At 55.0% G+C, this 21301-nt stretch overlaps 6 protein-coding genes across 6 annotated transcripts; 4 read left to right on the forward strand and 2 right to left on the reverse strand.

Annotated features, from left to right (window-relative positions):
* Positions 1–295: 295 nt before the first annotated feature.
* Positions 296–1516, reverse strand: C8Q71DRAFT_854672 (NAD-P-binding protein; the record flags this gene model as incomplete). Its single annotated transcript, XM_047927085.1, has 8 exons — positions 296–336; positions 388–484; positions 536–588; positions 642–693; positions 925–1100; positions 1160–1205; positions 1260–1310; positions 1358–1516. The coding sequence occupies 8 exons, from the start codon at positions 1514–1516 to the stop codon at positions 296–298; spliced, it is 675 nt and encodes a 224-aa protein (XP_047782274.1).
* A 2279-nt stretch (positions 1517–3795) lies between these two features.
* Positions 3796–5539, forward strand: C8Q71DRAFT_424213 (uncharacterized protein). Its single transcript, XM_047918471.1, has 6 exons — positions 3796–4118; positions 4176–4250; positions 4306–4915; positions 4968–5027; positions 5079–5235; positions 5289–5539. The coding sequence occupies exons 1-5, from the start codon at positions 3952–3954 to the stop codon at positions 5226–5228; spliced, it is 1062 nt and encodes a 353-aa protein (XP_047782275.1). The 5' UTR covers positions 3796–3951; the 3' UTR covers positions 5229–5235; positions 5289–5539.
* Positions 5540–7042: 1503 nt separating this feature from the next.
* Positions 7043–10981, forward strand: C8Q71DRAFT_701268 (sulfate transporter family-domain-containing protein; the record flags this gene model as incomplete). Its single annotated transcript, XM_047920179.1, has 21 exons — positions 7043–7538; positions 7594–7669; positions 7731–7812; positions 7881–7992; positions 8053–8128; positions 8187–8225; positions 8285–8457; positions 8518–8655; positions 8708–8765; positions 8821–8867; positions 8921–9008; positions 9064–9096; positions 9153–9253; positions 9312–9399; positions 9451–9539; positions 9599–9748; positions 9802–10104; positions 10163–10225; positions 10277–10381; positions 10440–10871; positions 10929–10981. 21 exons carry the CDS (start codon positions 7043–7045, stop codon positions 10979–10981), a joined length of 2802 nt encoding a protein of 933 aa, XP_047782276.1.
* Positions 10982–11208: 227 nt separating this feature from the next.
* C8Q71DRAFT_424299 (cytochrome b5) lies at positions 11209–12382 on the forward strand. The gene is made up of 5 exons (XM_047918472.1): positions 11209–11732; positions 11784–11852; positions 11905–11965; positions 12022–12035; positions 12089–12382. The coding sequence occupies exons 1-5, from the start codon at positions 11447–11449 to the stop codon at positions 12154–12156; spliced, it is 498 nt and encodes a 165-aa protein (XP_047782277.1). The 5' UTR covers positions 11209–11446; the 3' UTR covers positions 12157–12382.
* Positions 12383–13388: 1006 nt separating this feature from the next.
* C8Q71DRAFT_424375 (uncharacterized protein) lies at positions 13389–15203 on the reverse strand. The gene is made up of 7 exons (XM_047918474.1): positions 15158–15203; positions 14640–15106; positions 14513–14587; positions 13842–14451; positions 13730–13789; positions 13522–13678; positions 13389–13468 (listed from the first exon to the last, which is right to left on the reverse strand). The coding sequence occupies exons 2-6, from the start codon at positions 14804–14806 to the stop codon at positions 13529–13531; spliced, it is 1062 nt and encodes a 353-aa protein (XP_047782278.1). The 5' UTR covers positions 14807–15106; positions 15158–15203; the 3' UTR covers positions 13389–13468; positions 13522–13528.
* Positions 15204–17015: 1812 nt separating this feature from the next.
* Positions 17016–18855, forward strand: C8Q71DRAFT_424357 (Alpha/Beta hydrolase protein). Its single transcript, XM_047918473.1, has 7 exons — positions 17016–17080; positions 17144–17789; positions 17854–18018; positions 18071–18113; positions 18174–18308; positions 18368–18470; positions 18536–18855. The coding sequence occupies exons 2-7, from the start codon at positions 17470–17472 to the stop codon at positions 18745–18747; spliced, it is 978 nt and encodes a 325-aa protein (XP_047782279.1). The 5' UTR covers positions 17016–17080; positions 17144–17469; the 3' UTR covers positions 18748–18855.
* Positions 18856–21301: the final 2446 nt, after the last annotated feature.

A 21301-nucleotide genomic window follows, 5' to 3' on the forward strand; every position in this document is an offset into this window, starting at 1 on the left:
GAATGAGGTTTATGTTCAATCGCACAACCTTGAGCGTTTTGGGCGCCCACACGCGGAGTTCCTGCATGATGACATTGACATACTGTCCCCTTACCTCTCCCTCTACACACATGCATCAGCGTTGATCTTGAACGTACGTTCTAGATTCCTCATCGAATGACAGCTACTGAAACATAGACTACAGAGGCATCATTTGGCCGCTTTGCCCAAGCGCGCGATTGTATACGTCAGCGCCAGAGGCAAACAGAAGAATGTTTTGGCCGTACCCAACCGTTGACAGTCACGACCTCGGCGATCAGTCGTAGAGCATCCCACCGTTGATGTTGACGGATTGGCCTGAACTTCCCGGTCAGTAAATTAGCTATGCTATACTTGACTGCTTCGTACCAGTTATGTGATATGACTCAGGTCGAATCAGGTACGACACGAAGTCAGCGATGACGGTCGGTTGTGCGTCCGGAGTATCCAGAGGTACTCCAACAGCCTATACCTCCATGGTAAGCGTCGAACAGCTTCCTTGACGCAGCATACGCACCAGCTTGCCGGTGGATGCCGGGCCACCGTTCTTCTCGTCGTCGGGATGGAAGACTACGGCCAATTGGTGAGACTCGGGAGGGCGCTAAGATTTTGCTCGATCTCACTCATTGGAGTCAGGATGCTCCCCGGTGCGTATGTGTTGACAGTAATCTTGTGCTTTCTCCACTCAGCAGGTTTCCATGGGATCGACATCGGCAGATACCCGCGCATACCAAAGCGCAATCACGCACCACACGCTTGCGTCAAGGCACGCACGGCAAATTTGGAGGCGCAGTACGCGCTCAAGTTCTGGACACCTGTTCATAATGATGTCAGCTAATTGCTGTTTGTAGCCCACAACATATCACGACGTATTGCTCTTTGCCCGGGCCGCCACTGAGGACGCACCTGCGAATGAAACCCTTGGTTCAGTGTCGCTGGATACGGGGCGCTTCGAAGGTCTGTGCGCACCAATGATCCGTCCACCGCGTCCTGCTTGACCATTTGCATGGCGGCGTACTTGTAACATAACATGACACCGCGCACATTGATCGACAAGATGGTGTTCAGGTCATCCACCGAAGCTACGCCGTCGAAAGGTTCTATTGCGAGGACCAGGTATGAAGTGATGATAGTAGCGTACTGTCGAACATTGGCTTGACCATCAATATTCCGGCATTCGCTACCATCTACAAGAGTCAGTGTCAGTCGGTAGACTTTATCGTCTGTCATTCCATGCTCACCACATCGAGACCGCCGAATGTCTCTACGGTCTTGTCGATCATAGCAACGACCTTCTTCTCTTCAGTAACGTCGCAGTCAACGGCCAGGGCGCATCAACCCATGTCATCGATGCGAAGTTGGCCACCGAGTCCAGTTGCTCGCGCTTCGAAGGCAGGTCGCTGACTGGCACAACATCGAGTCCATCGGCGCCAAGGCGAATGGCAATGGCCTCACCTATGCCCTGAGCTGCGCCTGTGACAATAGCAATACGGGACATGATGAATACGAGAGAGGGTTGGGTAGACGGGCCTCCGAGTCTGCCTCACCGCCTGCGGCCGTCTTATAGCATACTGACTAGCAGCTGGTGCCTGCTTCTAATCGGCCATGCGCAGGAAGCTCGGTAGTCAGATGTCTATTCATGTAACCTGACGAGTGGGAGTACTCAGTAGTGAATATTTGAATCCGAAGGGTCATAAGTATCACAGACACCCATGCGGCTTGCGAGAAGTTTGAAGGCTGCTCTACTCTTAGTAGTAGACTCTGAGTCTTATTCCAAATGATCTCTTTTCTTAGCGCAGCCTGGCAATCGGCAAGGAAATACTGCCATCATATCAGTATGTAGTATCGAATCTCAATTCTTGTACCTCATGACGACATAGTGCACTACAGCCTGGCACTGGCAGCAGCTTCCAGTCACTGTAGGGTCATCCCTATCAGTAGTACCAAGTTCAAGTTTCAGCTTTCCGCCCATTACGTCGTGAAATGTTCCCAAACCAATACCGCCAGCACACAGAACTAGTCGTTCACGGTTCACGCTAGAGTACTTACTGCGCAAGCCTGGTTTACCGGGTCACCGCTCGTAGCAAGACAAAACAATGAGCCCAAGCATAGTCTGCATGACTGTTCGCAGCAGAGCTGATGCCACTTCCGCCACGTTCAGTCGACGTATGAGAGTGCATCACGTCACGGTAGTTGAGTAACGAGTCGATAATTGAGTTTCAGCACATTCGCGGCAGAACCAGAGAAAGCGCTGAGGAGCAATGAGCATGCCAGTACTACGTCGCAGGAGACTGTGAGCGTGGCCGGGAAAGGGTCGACTGTAGCCCTAGACAAATTGTTTGTCTGTTGAGGATGCAGAGTCCCGAGAGGTGCGAGGCGACAAAACATGGCAAAAGGTATGAGTCCTGCATTGCCCTATGACGCAGCTGAGAACCCCCCCGTCTGCGGGACCACGTAGCGGTCTGACCATGGAAAGGCGTGGTAGCAATGGATATAGAGAGCTAGAGCGAATAGAAAGTGGAACCTCTGAAGGTCACAACAGATATACAGAAAGTGTGCAATGCCATCCGCATCCATCGACTGGAGCAGCTGGGAAGCGGGAACACATGGGAACGCACCTGCTTCGCCCTTCCCTCAACGACAACTTATATGCACCAAAAAAGATGCTCCTTCTTTGCCTGAGATTAAGTTACGCCCGTCGTGCCGAGTACCAAGCACGAGTGCACGGTGACGCGATTCGACTCGCTGACGGAGGTCAGGACCACGCAGTCGTTATTGAGAATGAACCAGAAGTAGAGCCATCCGTAGCTGAGGCCTCAGGTATTCTTCGAATGTTCTGCGATGAGAATGCTCCTGAAGATGACTCTGGGAGTGCCCGCTGTTGGGCGATGACAGTCATGGACACACCGAGCAAGGCGGCGTTGACGGCGCTTGACGCTGGACCTTGAGGCGACGAGCGCTGAAGATCACATCGCTACTGAACCGGGCGCATAAGCGTTTACCAAACCGTCTTTGCTTCCGCACTAGTTCGTCACTCACCCAATACACCAGCCCGACTGGCAACCTGAACAACAGACGAGCACCCTGCTCATTGACTGTGTTACCACCCTCGCCGTTCATTGCGTCTGGTGACCTCGGTTGCCGGTGAACATGATTCCAGCCTAGTGACGAAGCAAACCCGAATGTGAACCCTTGTCAGCTGGAGCGCGGAACAGGCAGTACGCACGAACACCTTCTTTAAAATTGAACAGGGAATGTTGATTTGAGGTGTCTGAACTCGCAGAAGCGGACTGTATGATGCCGCGGTCAACGCCCTGGCCCCAATCTGGCTCAGGCCGAATGTACCGCAGTGGCCAACTTCACCAAAGGCATACGACTCTCCTCCGGTCAGATACTTCCTGTACGTGTGTAAGCATTTCAGTCTTCCTCTTTCGTTGTTGTATACTCATCAGACTGAAGCAGCTGATACCGCGAAGACCTCAAGATTACTCACATCTTTGGCTGCACTTGTGTGTTGCGGTACATATATGCGGGCTGTATCCTGCGCAAACTGGCGGACGTTTGCATTGACAAGTTAACGAAGTGAGTGACAGTATTAATGTCTTGAAATATATTCTGACTGCTCGGGGGAAGGTGGTGGGCGGAGGTAACCCGCAAAACGAACGACCGTGTCCTCCCAATTAGGAAACGGCTTGACAGCCCTTTCACAAACCTCTGTTAGTATTCACAAACGTGACTTTGTTGAATGCAAACCTTAAACGCGTTGAATGCGCCAAATAACACGCAAACAACGCGCCCCGCGGTATAAATACGGGTGCCCGCCGCGGGCTATAAAGCCAGCTGCCCCGCCCTCCCTCTCCCCACCAGCAGTCCGTCGCACCTCGCCTCTCGACTTCACTCTCAGAGTCTCACTCTTATTCGTTACTCTCCAACATGCGCTTATTCAACCTGCTTGTGGACGTCGGTGTCGGCGTCGGCACCCTCCTCAGCAGCTACTGCCCCGAAGACGGCATCGCCCCTACCTCCAAGCCTCCCGTTGTCATCGACAAGGCCTGCACTGCATGGGGAAAGACCGTCGACGCAGCATTCAACCCCGTCGGGTACGTCGTTGTTTCTCAATGCGCTCATCTCACATGTTCTGACATCTCGTCCACCAGACTCGCGTTCCTGGGCATCAAGGACGGCTCGTTCAACATGGGTTGGGATGGTGTTTTAATTGGGAAATGGCGAGGGTGCGTACATGCTTTCATCGATACCGTGCCTTGGCCTGACCCGCTTGGCGCACAGTGGTCACCTCGCCACCTGGGACGACGACATGTCGCCCGACGTCTCCTTCGTCAACGGCACGACCAACAGCGACATTGATATTCTTGATACCGGGGGTACGCCTGACCCCGGAGCGCCAACCTCAACGGCGCGGACTTCGGACGTAAACACCGGCACCAAGGATATCAAGCCCGCACCCTGCATCATCTGTTCTTCTCTCCGCGATGCACCTACCGCCACCGTCGACCGCCAGGCGACCATGGTCGCAGCCGACCTGGAGGCCGAGTACAAGTTGATGCCTCTCGTGGACTCCGAGTCGGTCGAGGCGGACTCGCCCCCGACCGAAGCGGAGAAGCTGATCGCGCTCTTCTACGCGTTCACCATCCCTTTCTGGACCGTCTTCATCTGGCTCAAGGTCGACACGAAGCGACGCACTCTCATCGACGACTTCGGCACCTCGCTCGCTCGCCGCTGCGCGGACTGGATCGCTATTTTCATCGCGGCGATCCTCCGACCTCTTCGCAACGCGCTCGCCTACTTCAGCCCGTTCGCGAAGATCATGAACGGCTTGACCATCCCGTGGGACTCGAACGGGAAGGTGTTCGTGACAACGAAGGACGGCAAGTGGATGGTACGTCTCCCCAACTCTCATCCCGCCCGCAGGTGTTGACATGTATCGATAGTCTCTGGCTGTCCTCTCGTCATCAGAGTACATTCTGGTAAAGGGCTCGCCCGACGACGAGGTATGTCTCCTTCACTCACCTACTGTCACTGCGATACTGATTGCCTCATAGGAGCCTGAACCTGAGCCTGCCGAGGCCGAGGAAGCAGGGCCTGCACGGCGCATCTCCACCTCTGGAGCCCGTGACAGCCGCCGGGGCCAGAAGAAGGCCAAGAAGGATGCGAAGGCAAAGGCAAAGGCCAAAGCAAAGGGCTGGGCGTGAGCTTCAGGTATGTTCCTCTGCATCTGGTACTGCCTTCGGCCTCTTACCGTCCATGCATAGCTCAGCCCCGCCCCGTCACTTTCCTCCTCCTCAACCTATCTGTATCGATATTCGGTCTCGCCTGGTCCCCTGTAGCGTTATGGTTTCCCTTCTCGGTTTCTCATCCACTTACGTTTCTTCCTTGTACTATACTGGGATCTCGGTGGCCGGCGAACCTCAGAGCACCGATGCCCCCGTGTGTTCTTGAGGTTCGTCGATCATCGGGGCGGGTCAGGCGAGCGGAGGGGCATTCCGCGAGTCTGGCCTGTAATCCCTTCCCCTTCTCCCTTTCCTCTTTTCTCTTCTTCTGTTTCCTCTCTACCGGTGTTGTTGTTCACCTCGTTTCATCTCTGGGTTTCGGTCTTGCATAGTGGTTCGGACATCTGCCTTCTTGTACTTGGCATCGGACTCTGGGACTCGGATTTGTATCTGGCGATTGTAGTCTTTATTCTAATGGACTTCGATCTGTAGCATGGTCATGTATTGATACGATATATATTCAACCGTCATTGATTGACTTCCCAGCTACATGCCGCAGTTTGTGTCGATCATTGTAACGCCTTGTACTTTCCTACGGTTTTGGCTATCCGCCTTCCCTATTCGACCTCTGGCGCTCTATCGCCTCGTCGGTCACATCGCCACTGCACTGGTCTTCGATATACTCCAGTTCCGTGCGCTATATATGTCATTGGTTGCTTGCGCGTCTCGGTAAAGAGCTGCGTGGGCCGTCTGGCGTCCGACTTTCCTTCCCACGAACACCCATCTGCTCAGTGAGGGCACCCAGACAAAGGATACCATACAGCAGCGGTGCGCATGAGGTAACTGTATCCCATTAGGCAAGTACAGTCAGTAAGAGTCTACGCAGTCGTTGACCTTTACATACTTACTACTACGGCATGACAGACGCGACATCCAACGTCGCCTCGACTCCGATTGTCCTGCCTGCCGAGATTCCGGTGTGAGGAGTTGGTGTGCATGTTCCACTCTCTGAACGCTTTCATGACTTCCCTAGCAGCCTGTCTAGTCACTGCCTACTGCGAAGAACGCGTCGAAGCAACTCTAGAGGGCGACGCGTGACGCCACGCGTTACGCGCAGACCGTCGGAGTCACGAGACCGCTCCTGTTGTGCATAATTTCTTATCCGGGTAAAGGCGATCGTCCTTGGCCGGTGCCTCAGAAGTCGATGCGCTACTCCTCCCTCCCTCCGCCCCTGTTTGGCAGCACTTTTGCCCTCGAGGCCAGCGTGGGCTGATCTCCGCTCTCGCGAGCACAATGTCGATCCCTCGAAGGTCGCCGGACTCGCCTCTCGATGAACCAGCCCCGGGAGCGAAGCTCGCAGCCGGCAATGACGCAGGATCACCGTTTGTTCACGACGGGTTACGAATGGGCGCGTCTCCCGTAGCACGAGCCGGGTAAGAACGTTCCTCGTACATAATCCTCATCGTTTGCGTGATCAGCTGCTGAACTGCTGTGTGACAAGCCTATTACAGCCGAGAAGCTTTGTGTCGTCTAGTTCAAAGTCTTCTCGTCCCCGCAATGCGGCGGTCCACAGCCAGGACGCCATCCGGGACAGCACTATGCACATCTCCAGGATACCCCTCCGCACGCCGAGCGCCACGCCTCACTCGGAGGACGCGTTCATATTCCCGGAGGTCGATACTACACGCGAGGCCGCCTCTACGGGAATCGCACCTCAGGCCGGTTCGACGGTGTCCCTTGTCTCCTCGAATCGCTCCACCGACAGCTTGACAGACCTTACTGCATCTACCACGACTATGGGCACTACGCCGTCTGGAGCTGCCACTCCCCGCGGACGCCAGGGCCCATCAGGGCTATCACTTCTCTTAGCTCGGCAGGTCCAAGACGAGTCCCCTGGAAGCTCGTCGACGCCGACTCCGACCCTGGAATATCCCAACGGACGTCTCCCCACTGACCCTGCTGGTGATGTGTCCTTGGAACACCCCTCAGCAAGATCTGCACTGTCTCCCGTTCGCTCCTTCGCGGGCGCTGCACAAGTCGACAGAGTCAGTGTGCATTCCGAGACGACACCTCTGCTGGTAGATCTGGAGGCCGCGCATCACGGCAACGGCGGGCTCTTCCACCCCAGTTCCAAGGGCAAGGAACGTGCGAGTCGGCTATTGTCCCTGCTGCGTCGCCCACCTGCACCACATCTCAGCCTGCATGCGGCGAAGGACACTGCAGTTATTGCCGTGCAGTCGCTGCCGGCGGTGCTTCTGGGCACGTTGCTCAACATCCTCGACGGCGTCTCCTGTGCGTACGTACTGCACGATCACGTTGGCCAGCGCTGAGGCTTCTTTACGTTCAGATGGCATGATCATATTCCCCGCGGCGGGGGTCTTCGTGGGGCTCGGCGGCACCGGGGTGTCGATGTTCTTCGTCTCGTGCGTGCCCTCGTGTTTGCTGCTGTAGACGAGGGTTGACGAGCTGACGGGGGCATTCCAGGGCGATCATCGCGCAGTTGATATACTCCGCCGGGGGAAGTGGCTTCGCGGGGGCGAATGGCAGTATGATGATTGAGGTTGTGGTAAGTACTCGCTTGTGTCATAGACGCGTCACAGGTGAAGATGTTATGATCTCTTTCTCTCTCCACAGCCCTTCTTCCACATCCTCGCGAACAGCATCGCGGAAGACATTGGCGAGGATAATCCCCGCGCGGTTCTTGCGACCACCATTCTGGCGTTTGCATTCTCGTCTATCCTCACAGGTCAGTTGTACGGTCTGCTGAACAACCCTGAATGCACATTCATCTGATGACTTCTTGCAGGGCTGATGTTCTTCCTCCTTGGCGCGCTGAGGCTTGGTTCACTGATCGGTTTCTTTCCACGGCACATCCTTGTTGGGTAAGCCGCCCATTCTCGCGTTTCCGCAAGTTTGTGTTGTTCACGTCAATCCGGACAGTTGTATTGGTGGCGTTGGTGTCTTCCTAGTGATCACAGGGTGAGCCACGTGCGTGCTTTGGTTGTATCTCCACTCAATGGTTTTGTGTCCATGTGCAGTTTCACCGTCAGTACAGGCATGCCCGAAGAAGACTTTGACTTCTCGCTGGAGGCTTTGACCTACGTCTTTCTGACGATCCGTAACGTCCTGCTGTGGGCACCCGCGCTCGCGTTGGCTGTCGTCCTGCGGCTGATCACGCACAAGTATGAGCACCAGCTCATCTTCCCGATGTGTACGTCCTATGACTTCATCTGTATACCTTCGGCACGGCTTCTGAACCATATCAACATAGACTTCCTTGCGGTTCCGGTGATATTCTATATCGTAGTCGCCGCTGCACACTTGAATATGGGTGCCCTTCGGGACAATGGGTGGCTGTTCGATATGGGAACGTCTCGTGAGCCTTGGTATCACTTCTACACATTGTTCGGTGGGTTCAACAGCGGCCCGCATTGTCCGAGTCACCCTAACTCTGTTCGCAGACTTCAGAGCTGTCCAGTGGGACGCGTTCTGGGCCACTCTGCCGACGCAACTCGCTCTGTAAGTCTCATGATTCAGTCGTCTTGGCGTGATTGGCAACGCTCATGTCAAATAGGCTGTTCTTCAACATCTTACACCCTCCTCTCAACGTCCCTGCTCTAGGTTTGTGATGGCGTGCACGTCTGTCAAGTCCAGGACTGACAATGACTGCTTAGCTGTCTCGTTGGATCACGATGTCGACACGAACAAGGAGTTAGTCGCTCATGGCTACTCCAATTTCCTTGCAGGCGCACTGGGTACAGTGTAGGTACCACTCAAGTGCACTGTCTCGTCCTGCGCGCTGAATGGTGCCTCGCAGGCCCAACTATCTCGTCTATGTGAACACACTGCTGTGAGTAGATCATGATATCAGGTTTGGTAGGCTTTGTTGTTGACGTCTTCTGATAGGTTCTACCGAGTGGGTGGAACGACGCGTGTCTCAGGCTTCATGCTTGCTGCCGCTACTGCGGTATTACTCCTGATCGGGACTGGACCTATTTCCTATATCCGTAAGTACCAGTCATAGCAGCGGTAATTACTTTTGCTGATGTGCGGTCCATCACGAAGCGGTCATGGTCGTTGGCGCCCTCATCTTTGTATTGGGTATTGATTTAGTCAAGGAGGCCTTGTGGGACACTAGACATCGTGTTAGTCGGTGAGTCATGCATGCTCCCCAATGTGCGTTCAGAAGTTGAACAGGACATAGGATGGAGTACATTACGATCGCCAGCATCATGATCTGCATGACTGTCTGGGACTTCGTGATCGGTGTCATCTTCGGTATTGTCGTCAGCTGTACGTTCGCCTCGGCCGTACACAGTCTGCCGGACCTTACCCATCATGTGTCCCTACAGGTGTGTTCTTTGTGGTACAGAGCTCACAACGAAAGAGCATCCGGACGTTACACACCGGCGAGACCGTCATGTCGACTGTGCGTCGGCCCGGTGCACATCGAGCCTACATACGCGAGGTTTCGAGGCAGACATCCATTGTCCGGTTACAGGGTACTCAGCTTCATCATTCAGGCGCTCGGTTTATTAACATTGCGATCCCACAGGTTTCCTCTTCTTCGGCACGATCACGCACGTCGAAGAGACAATCCGGACGCTCGTCGAGGGCCCCGCCTGGCAGCGCAACCCCGTGCGCTTCCTCATCCTCGACCTCAGCCTCGTCGCGGGCGTCGACATGTCCGCGGCAGAGGCACTCGTGCGCGTGCAGCGTCTGCTGGCGTCGCGGCGCGTGGTTCTCGTACTCTGCGGGTTCTCGCTGGAGTCGAACGTTGGGCGTTCGTTGAGAAACGTCGAGCTTCTGGACACGGAGGGCGTGGAACTGTTTGCGACCTTCAATGATGCCTTGGAGTGTGAGTGCTGGCTTTGTTCCATGTGGCGATAGGCAAGAGCTGATAGATGGGGTGTTAGGGACCGAGAATGTCTACCTGAGGACGTGGTTCAGCAGCCAAAAGACAGAGACTCAGGCAGTTGGTACGCGTAGTCCTCTGTGTTACTGTGTCACTGTTCATGTCCTCTACGCAGTGCTGCCTGGTCGGGAAGCCTCTAGTCTCGTGTTTGAGGAAGCCGTCGCCGCGACACCGAGAAACTTGCAGCTCGTCGAAGCCGGATGGCGTACCATTGCCCGAGGTAAACCATTTGAGAGGTGGATGTAGAGACACCCTAGCTGATGTTACCACCTCATCAGATCACTCCCCGCCAGATGACGAAGTCGCGGAGGCACCCGAGCCCTACAACACCCTTGTCAAGGTGTTCTCCTCGTACGGGCCAGTCGACAGGGATGGATTTGCACCGCTCATCCAATGCCTCGAGCGCGTCTGCCCCGCAGAAGGCACGGTCCTCTGGCGGCAAGACGACGAGTCTGATGGGCTCTACATCGTAGAGTCTGGCGTGCTGAGGGCTACGTACCAGTTCGGCGAGCACACGCGCCCGACGGAAGAGTCCATGGTCCCGGGCACGCTAGCCGGCGAGCTCTCTACCTTGAGTGGCTTGTCTCGCAACGCGACTTGCGTTGTGGAGCGGCAAGCAGTTCTGTGGAAGCTTAGCACCGAACATCTGCGTCGGCTGGAGGAGGGGGAACCTAAGCTGGCGAGAGAGTTCACGAGATTAGTGCTGAAGGGTGCGTCCGCTTCCATCGCTCAGCGTGTAGGATGTATGCCTGACAACTCTGGTGTAGCTGCAAAACTCGACTACGACACCCTCATCGCCGCGCTCGCTACGCGGCAATGAGTTGTGAAATTGTGCTTTGAGATGCGACGAATTTACACTTCATGTATCGATACCTATAGACCGGGAGTCTTGAACGGTCTATTGACCACTCCTACGACCATGTATGACACAAGACTATCCCGCAGCTACACGACACAGCCTGTACTACATATCACGCCAGTATACCATATATAGATGTCATGACTATCGGTTATATGCGCACCCTCTGGACGTTGTGGCGACGGCTGCGCACATCCGACTCCCCTGCTGCTTTACTCTCCGCGCCGCTGGGCACGAGAACTCTGGGATCTCAGCCTCACATGCGGTATCTAATTCGTGGCTGCGTGGCCCTCGTACGACAGGGTGCTGCTGCATGATGACTTACGGAAGGCGTCTGACAGCGTCTGACACAGTCGGCGAGGATGGGGCTGGCAGAGCGCTCACAGCGCTCACAGCTTGGTCGCAGCTCTCATACCGCTCGCTACGATGGCTTTCGACCTCGGCACACCCGTGAACACCGCTCTGCTGCTGTACATCCTCTATGCTGTGCAGCGCATCCTCTTGCCATCCAACTCCCAGTCGAAGAGCGTCCCGCATGAGTTCAAAGGCGGCTACTCGTGGATGCCCAAGGCGCACCCTCCCACACTCCTGTTCAAGACGTACACGCCCAAGACGCTCGAGCCGTTCAACGGAGAGGACGGGAAGCGCATCCTGCTGGCGATCAATGGCATTGTGTACGACGTGACGGCAGGACGCAACTTCTATGGCCCTCGTATGTTGTCCTCGGATTAGCCTGACGTCAGTGTGCTCATCCGTTCTGCAGAGGGCATGTACGCCAACTTTGCTGGTCGCGACGCCTCTCGCGGCATGGCGAAGCAATCCTTTGATCTTGGTACGCATAGTCTCTGTCTTGGTTGCTGGCCATGCTCACGACCTCGCTGCAGAGATGTTGACCCCACTCGACCAGCCGCTTGACAAGCTGGATGATCTCACGCCCGACGAGATGTGCGTTGCTTCGGTTTCTACTTGTGTGCACTCATTGAACCTCGAACGATTGGCAGCGAGAACATGCGAGGTATGTTCATACGCTCGTTCGTCTGCACGTACTCTGACAGGGATCACACCAAGGCTGGATGGACCACTTTTCCAACAAATACATCGTTTGTGGCAAGCTCGTTGAGAATGGTGCGGTCTAGGCCCTGTCTTCCCTTTGTAAAATACAGTCGTTGCTTGTGGATGGTATGTAAGATCATCAGGTGTACCCTAACGCCGCAGTGTAATCTGTTTGCATGGCGTGTTTCCGTTGGCCCTCGATGGTTCTGGGGCATAGCGAGTCGCTGGGCTCACTACGAAACTTTCGTGGTACCGGACGTGTGCGTTGACACTTTCACGTATAGCACAGGAACAGAAAGAAAGAGGAAACATCATTTGCACCGAACACGCAAGATGACAGTTCGTCCCTACGCAGTCCGCGCGCGCTGGCTGTGAGTTCGGATCCGCAAGGAACGACTGCTCTTCAAGGTATATCCAGACTTCTTCCCCAGCTCGTCGTCGTACGCCTCAGTCCTACATTCAGCGATCTGGCCAACCGGGAGAGCATGCTATCGCCAATATGGTGTGTTGCTCCGGTGGCGTGACCCTCGCGGCGAGCATCAACGTACCCCTCCGTTGTACTGCAGAGCTTCCGGCTTCGTGCCAGCGCAGATGCTGCGTGAGGGCACCGAACGGCGTTGGGCAACTTGCATGTTGGGCTTGATGTCGTTCTCGAGTTAGTTCCACAATTTCTCCGCTTGGGCAACGTCGACTCGAACAGGACGTATGGCATCCGCTATAAGTACAACTTCGAGGCTCCCCACGACTGGACTCCTGCGCACGGGCGATACCCAATTGGCGAGACACGATCCTCAAGCCAGGGGATGCTGTGACCTCATACAAGCTCAACGTTTCAAGTTCAGTCCAGATTGTCAATGTCAGTGCAGTATCGACACGTAGATGAGGACCATCGTCTTCGAAGTCAAGCGAGACAAAAGAATAAATATCGTATAAATACGTGACCATGCTACAGATCGAAGTCTATGAGAATGAACTCTACAATCGCCGGGTACAAATCCGAGTGCCAGAGTCCAATGCCAAGGACAAGAAGGCAGATGTCCGAACCGCTATGCAAGACCGAAACCCAGAGATGAGACGAGATGAACGACAATACCAATAGAGAGGAAACGGAAGAAGGAAAAGGGAGAAGGGGGAAGGGGAAGGGATTACAAGCCAGACTCGCGGAATGCCCCTCCGCTCGCCTGACTCGCCTCGATGATCGACGAACCTCAAGAACACACGGGGGCATCGGTGCTCTGAGGTTCGCCGGCCACCAAGATCCCAGTATAGTACAAGAAAGAGAAGTAAGTAGATGAGAAACCGAGAGGATGGAAACCGTAACGCTACAGGGGACGAGGCGAGACCGAATATTGATACAATAGTTTGGGGAGAGTGGTGATGCGAGGCGGGGCTGAGCTATACGCGGACGATCAGGGGTGTGCGGCGGTGTGAGATGCGGAGGGACATACCTGAAGCTCACGCCCAGCCCTTTGCTTTGGCCTTTGCTTTTGCCTTCGCATCCTTCTTGGCCTTCTTCTGGCCGCGGCGGCTGTCACGGGCTCCAGAAGTGGAGATGCGCCGTGCAGGCCCTGCTTCCTCGGCCTCGGCAGGCTCAGGTTCAGGCTCCTATGATGCAATCAGTATCGCAGTGACAGTAGGTGAGTGGAGGAGACATACCTCGTCGTCGGGCGAGCCCTCTACCAGAATGTACTCGGATGACGAGAGGGCAGCCAGAGACTATCAATACATGTCAGCATCGGCGAGCGCGATGAGAGTCGGGGACACGTACCATCCACTTGCCATGTTTCGTTGTAACGAAGACCTTCCCGTTCGAGTCCCACGGGATGGTCATGCCATTCATGATCTTCGCGAACGGGCCGAAGTAGGCGAGGGCGTTGCGAATGGGTCGGAGGATCGCGGTGATGCAAACAGCGACCCAGTCTGCGCAGCGGCGAGCGAGCGAGGCGGCGAAGTCGTCGATGAGAGCGCGCCGCTTCGTGTCGACCTTGAGCCAGATGAAGACGGTCCAGAAAGGGATGGTGAACGCGTAGAAGAGCGCGATCAGCTTCTCCGCTTCGGTCGGGGGCGAGTCCACCTCGACCGACTCGGAGTCCACGAGAGGCACCAACTTGTACTCGGCCTCCAGGTCGGCTGCGACCATGGTCGCCTGGCGGTCGACGGTGGCGGTAGGTGCGTCGCGCAGAGAAGAGCAGATGATGCAGGGTGCGGGCTTGATATCCTTGGTGCCGGTGTTTACGTCCGAAGTCCGCGCCGTTGAGGTTGGCGCTCCGGGGTCAGGCGTACCCCCGGTATCAAGAATATCAATGTCGCTATTGGTCGTACCGTTGACGAAGGAAACGTCGGGCGACATGTCGTCGTCTAAGATGGCGAGGTGACCGCTGCGCGCCGAGCGGGTTCGAGTCAGGCCAAGGCACGGTATGGGTAGAAGTATGTACGCACCCTCGCCATTTCCCAATTAAAACACCATCCCAACCCATGGTGAACGAACCGTCCTTGATGCCCAGGAACGCGAGTCTGATGGATGAGACATCAGAATATGCGTGCAATGAGGAACAGCGCGACGTACCCGACGGGGTTGAATGCTGCATCGACGGTCTTGCCCCACGCGATGCAGGCCTTGTCAATGACGACGGGAGGCTTGGAGGTAGGGGCGATGCCATCTTCGGGGCAGTAGCTGCTGAGGAGGGTGCCGACGCCGACACCGACGTCCACGAGCAGGTTGAAGAAGCGCATGTTGGAGAGTAACGAGTAAGAGTGAGACTCTGAGTGTGAAGTCGAGAGGCGAGGTGCGACGGACTGCTGGTGGGGAGAGGGAGGGCGGGGCAGCTGGCTTTATAGCCCGCGGCGGGCACCCGTATTTATACCGCGGGGCGCGTTGTTTGCGTGTTATTTGGCGCATTCAACGCGTTTAAGGTTTGCATTCAACAAAGTCACGTTTGTGAATACTAACAGAGGTTTGTGAAAGGGCTGTCAAGCCGTTTCCTAATTGGGAGGACACGGTCGTTCGTCTTACGGGTTGCCTCCGCCCACCACCTTCTCCCGAGCAGTCAGAATATATTTCAAGACCTTAATACTGTCACTCACTTCGTTACCTTGTTAATGCAAACGTCCGCCAGTTTGCGCAGGATACAGCCCGCATATATGGACCGCAACACACGAGGATAGCCAAAGATGCGAGTAATCTTGAGGTCTTTGCGGTATCAGCTGCTTCAGCCTGATGAGTATACAGCAACGAAAGAGGAGAACTGAGATGCTTACACACGTATATACAGGAAGTATCTGACCCGAGGAGAGGTGTGTGCCTTCGGTGAAGTTGGCCACTGCGATTGAGGCCAATGCGTTGACCGCGGCATCATACAGTCTGCTTCTGCGAGTTCAGACACCTCAAATCGACGTTTCCTGTTAAAGTTTGCAGAAGTTGTTCGTGCGTACCCCCTGTTCCGTGCTCCTGCTGACGAGGGTTCACATTCGGGTTTGCTTCGTCACTAGGCTGGAATCATGTTCACCGGCGACGAAGGCCACCAAACGCAATGGACGGCGAGGGTGGTAACACAGTCAACGAGCAGGATGCTGGTCCGTTGTTCATTTTGCCAGTCGGGCTGGTCTATTGGGTGAGTGACGAACTAGTGCGGAAGCAAAGACGGTTGGGTAAACGCTTATGCGCCCGGTTCAGTAGCGATGTGATCTTCAGCGCTCATGCACATGGTCCAGCCTGGTCCAGCGTCTCCGCGTCAACCGACTCAACCTGATTCAACGCCCTTGCCATGACTGTCGTCGCCCAACACCCAACCAACACCGGTCTCTCCCAAAGTCATCTCCAGAAGCAGTCTCAATACCACACAACGACCGAAGAATACCTAAGGCCTCAGCTACGGATCGCTCTACCATATCGATCTTCTCGTCCATTCTCAATAACGACTGCCCCCATCAGATTGAACAGCGTCACCCTGCACTCGTCCTTGCTACTCAGTATGTCGGGCGTAATCTCGGGCGAAGAGAGAGCATCATGTTGGTGCATATAAGCTGTCAGTGAGGGAAGGGCGATCAGGTGCGTTCTCGTGTGTTCCCGCTTCCCAACTGCTCCAGTCGATGGATGGGGATGGCATTGCACGCTTTCCGTATAATTGTTGTGAGGGGCAGGGGCTCCACTTACTACTCTTCCTAGCCTTCTACATCTGTCACTACCACGCCTTTTTTGCCTGACCAGACCGCTACGTGGTCCCGCAAACCTGGGTTCTCCATGAGGATCAGCCGGGTCATAGGGCAACGCCGCACTCATACCTTTTGCCATGTTTTGTCGCCCCGCGCTGCTCGGGACTCTTCTTCCAGGTCCACAGTCTGACCTTTCATACATAACCCTCCCCGTCGGCACCCAGCTGAGCTCAGATGTCGTCAGAGTCATGCGTTGACAGCCTTGAGCTAGATGCCGTAACGTTTTTACGGCATATACCTCAAAGCATGGCAGCGCGAGCTTTATCCCTTTCAAGGTATGCTCACCAATCTAGGGCCGCGTCGACAGGAAGGGTTGCTTTGCTTTGCTGTCGGACGAGCTCAAGCCGGTTATTATATGCATACAGCCAATCAGCCCGTATTGTGTGTGTTTGCTCGCGGAGTGTTTCAAGGATCACGATTGTCGACCGCGCTATTGTGAAGGCGCTCTGACACTTACTAAGTACGTTCGTACACACTATGCATCAGATGACATCTCTCGTTCAAGCAGTCTTGCCATAGATTGACGATGAATGGTTTCGGAACCGGCCGTCTGGCTTCACCGCATTTCCTTCGGGGCTTAAAGCTTGAAAGCGGCTTGTCATTTTAGTGCATGATCGCAGGCTCTAGTTCCTTCGCTCAGGCATGTCATCCACACAATCAGCGCTATCGTCTATGATGCTCGGATACACTCGCACATCTTTGGCGGTCGCTGCAGTAGCTCGAAGTAGTTGGACACACTACCTCGTCGCGCCGGTGACCAGCAGGTCGTCGACACAGACGTGATCTATCATCCTCGTATGTCCGCTCATATTTCTCGTAGTTGCAAGCTATTGATTATCATACAACATCGCATCTTAGAAGCGCGGCTTCACCCTGCCATCTGGGCCCTTTGTTGACGTGGATTGATTGCGCCCATCCATTCTGCTGCGTCTCTCATATGTGGACGAGGTCGAACCTATTGTTCATCACGTAGGATGCCGCTGTTCTGTGATTGTTTGCGCGTCTGTGGCTTGATCTTCCGATCTTCACAATTCAAACTGGGTTTAAGTTAGATGTGCCATCTCGCCGAGCCACCGCCGCCCTTACCACACGCGCGGAGTGTCCCTAGATCATGATACGGTCTGCGCCGCATAGCCATCCATAAAGCCCATCTCACTCACACTCGCAAATTCCCCGCAGCCAACATGGATCGATCCCTCTACAAGACTGTTATCACGAAACGTGATCTCAAGTACAGCTACGCGTCCATCCCCGCTGAAGGCACGCCCAGAGATACGCTCCTCTTCGTCCATGGCTTCCCCTCAACTTCGTACGACTGGCGCAACCAGGTCGATTTCTTCAGGAAGGCGGGGTTTGCGCTGATCATACCCGATTTGCTGGGATCGGGCGAGACGGACAAGCCGAGGGACACTGAGCTGTTCAGGCCGAGTGCGATGGCGGCGGACGTCATCGATATCCTCGATGCGGAGAACGTGGGCGAGGTCATCGCGATTGGTCATGACTGGTTCGTGGCTTTCACCGGCTGCGATTCATACTGTAAGCTGATACAAACGTTGTGTGAACTACAGGGGAAGCATCCTCACGTCACGCCTGGCAAGCTACTATCCGGGGCGTTTCAAAGGGTTCGCTTTTTTCGCCGTCGGGTACTCGCCGTCGGCTGCCGAGTTCGAGTATGAGGCAGCTATGGCGTTGATCAAGCAATACATCGGTTACGAGACGTATGGCTACTGGCAGTGCGTTGTTTTTTCTCACGATTTGTGCATGGGCGGTGCTAACGTAGCCCAGTTTCTTCTGCGAAGACGGCACGGCCAAGGTTATCGAGGAACATGTAAGCTTGTGTTGATCATGGAGAAATCCATGGTGGCTGCTGACTATCGGCCTCTGTTAGTTGGACTCCTTCCTGAGCGCGTTGTATCCATTGGACCCTGCGACATGGAAGACCGACATGGGACCGCGGGGCACGCTGAAAGCGTGGATACTGAATGACCGGAAGGCGCCTTGGCCGTCTTACCTCAAAGAGGAGGTAGATCGCATTCCTCGTCTCACGTTATTCAATCCTTACATCCGCGAACGCTATGACAGGACGTGAAGTACATCTCTGATCTGATCAAGAGATACGGAATCGACTCTTCGCTCAACTGGTACAGGACCTATCTCAGCGGCATAGCTGCGGCGGATGACAAAGGTATACTGTTCGTTGATTCGAGCTTCTTGAAGAGCTTATCCCTTCTTCCGCAGGCATTCCCGCAGCCAACCAAACCATCACGAAACCAGTGTTGTTTGGTGCCTGCCAGAAGGACTACGTGTGCATTCCCGTGCTGTCTGTGCCAACGATGCAGAAAGTATGTACGAACCTGACAATCAAAGACTACGATACTGGGCACTGGGTCCAGCTCGAAGCGTCAGACAAGGTCAACGCTGACCTTCTGGAGTGGATCAACGGATTCACGGAGAAGGCGTAGGATGCACATGCCTGTCGTGAAGCCGATGGACATGTGTGTCTGTACTCAGAACCTTGAGGCGCCCTCTCGATGGTGTATATTAGTTGTTTGACACGTGTACGTATACGAAACTGCGTTCATCTCTCGAACACCGGGAAAGGGGAGCTCAGCGGCTCAGCAGAGACTGCTAGTGATGACTGTCCTTATTTTAATCGGGTATGACTTGATGCCGTATGCATGGCCGCACCTAATTTACAATGCGCTTTTACTGTTGACTGTCCTCACGAAACTACTCTTATAAGTGCATTGGTACGACGGTCATCATGAGCAGGGACGTCCATTCCCAATCAGGAAGCTGACGGCATCATTGATTGGCCGCCACACGCGATCACATGACATGAGGCTGGTGTTGAAGTCCGCGCCGCCCTCAGCCTCATAAAAGACGGGTTACATACGAGACCGACCCAACCGACCTTTCCTCCTCACCACCACCCAGCCTTACTGCCTCGGAACCCGACCTGTCCTCTTCTCCTACGGTGTAACGTGCTCGTATGCATGGCGATGGGGGCCGACGCCACCTGAAGCTGATGCTCATGCCGGTGAGTTCGTCCCAGCCCTTGCCAAATATATTCTCACAGGTTCACCTTGCTTGGCCATCGACCTCAGTCAAGACGATTGTTTGAAGGAAGCAACCCGCAAGACCGTGTCAAGGTGGTCCAGGATCAGCTCAAGGCGGTGGAAGACGCTCCCCCGGTCGACCGTTTGGGTTCTGGCTCTGGTCTGTGGCACCTCATTCCCATTCCGTCATTGGACTCGACTCGACTCCGCTCCGCTGTATCTGGGTATCTATCTCTGGCTTCTGTCTCGAGGTCTGGCTCTCCCCGACTGCTGCGGCTACCCCCCAAGTTCTCTAGAGACCTGTCTATCGTCGACTCTAGCATGGTGTGTCCTGGCTCTGGCTGATTGCTACTCATCGATCCACCTGGGGCTCTTAGGCGACTGTGACTGCTTTGCTTTGCTTCGGACTCCATGGCATTGTCTTCACTCGACTGGCTCTGCTTTTGGACTTGAGTCACCGCTCGGCTACTCCCGCCACTTACGGTCGAACGCTCTGTGCTTGGGTCCTCACGGGGTCCCTTGTCGGTCTCTTGCCAGCTGCACTCTGGCGGCACTTCCACTCACCCCGCTAGTCTCTGAGCTTGACCTCGCCAATCGGACCTCGCCGATGCGGTCGCTGCGGTGCCACGGGGCTCTGGACACCCAATAGTCGCTTGCTTGCCTCTGTGTCAACTCCCCTGCTGTGCACGGATTACTCATGATCAAGTCCCCTTGCAACATATGCTCAGGTAAGTCCCGAGGGAGGGCGGACGCGTGAGCGTCCGTCCTGACGCAGACCTTTTCGTTGGTCCTCGGGATAAGTAGCCCTTGTGCGTGCGAGGCCAAGACGTGCTCAGACGCACAGGGTGAAACCAACATGCGTCTCAATTCTCTCCTTTACCTTTTGAGCGACGCTGATGTATGCTTGGCCATCATACTGCAGATATGTGCATGCGTTAGCGCGACTCGATTTCTTCCTGATGAGGCCGTGCACTACTCGGCCTGAGAGCGATTGACAATGCTGGCCGCGTATTTCTGGGTTTGAAATCGATCCTGTTCAACGCCTCCCTCTCGTAGTCGAGTATCCCTAATATTATTTGGGTCATCTGTTGACGGATGTAATGCATACCAGCTGTCAGGCATCTTCGACAAGATCTTCGAGATACATATATTCTACTGGTGATGCTGTCCAAGTGCGACTGCCCCTGTAAGGTGCAATCGGTAGGTGCAATCGCCGGTACGAGTCGACAATGGCAATCATATGCATAGGAATGTACCGCCTGGTCGCTGCACCGTGCGGTTCAGCGGCCATTACGGACAGTATTCGCCAAATATTCGCCGCAAAATCCAAGGCGAGTGATAACGTATGGTTTGGCTTGAAGGTATCTTATATGGCTTTGCAAACAGGTCGCTTGAGGCGTTGCTTACACGGCTTCCGCCCCGGACGTCAAATACGCAACGAGCCAATAACGCGTCGCAGGAAGATCGATAACAGCACCGCTCATCCCTGATCTCGCTGCAAGCGTTCTGCGTCGAAGCCTTCTCCGGAGTTCCATCGCAGTCACCGCCGCAATCATAGAATGCTGTGAAGGCGGCCGGGACATATCGAACCAGTCTCTGGCTTGCGCAGACCTCGCCCACGCCTACTTACTAGTAGAAGCAAACGTAGAAGCAAACAACTCTGCGTATCAGGTAACAAATCCAGTTAACATGAATCAACCGTCGCGCAGAAAGTCGGCGAACTCATTCAAGTCCATCGACCCGCCGCGCCTCTCGTGCAGAAATTTCAATGGAAACGCTAGCGCGGCCGGCCTGGGCGGAGAAGCAACACCACACGCGCAAGCACTGCGATAAGGGGAGTCATCCTCGCCATATTCGTGTCGGGAAACAGCGCCGTGTCACCGAAAACAAGGCCGTTGCGACGCTCGGAGAACCCATGATGATGGAGAGCACCGCCCACAGCATGGTCCGTGCTTCT

Source organism: Rhodofomes roseus (genome assembly GCF_022264815.1).
Source record: "Rhodofomes roseus strain CIRM-BRFM 1785 chromosome Unknown C8Q71scaffold_4, whole genome shotgun sequence".
NCBI lineage: Eukaryota > Fungi > Basidiomycota > Agaricomycetes > Polyporales > Fomitopsidaceae > Rhodofomes > Rhodofomes roseus.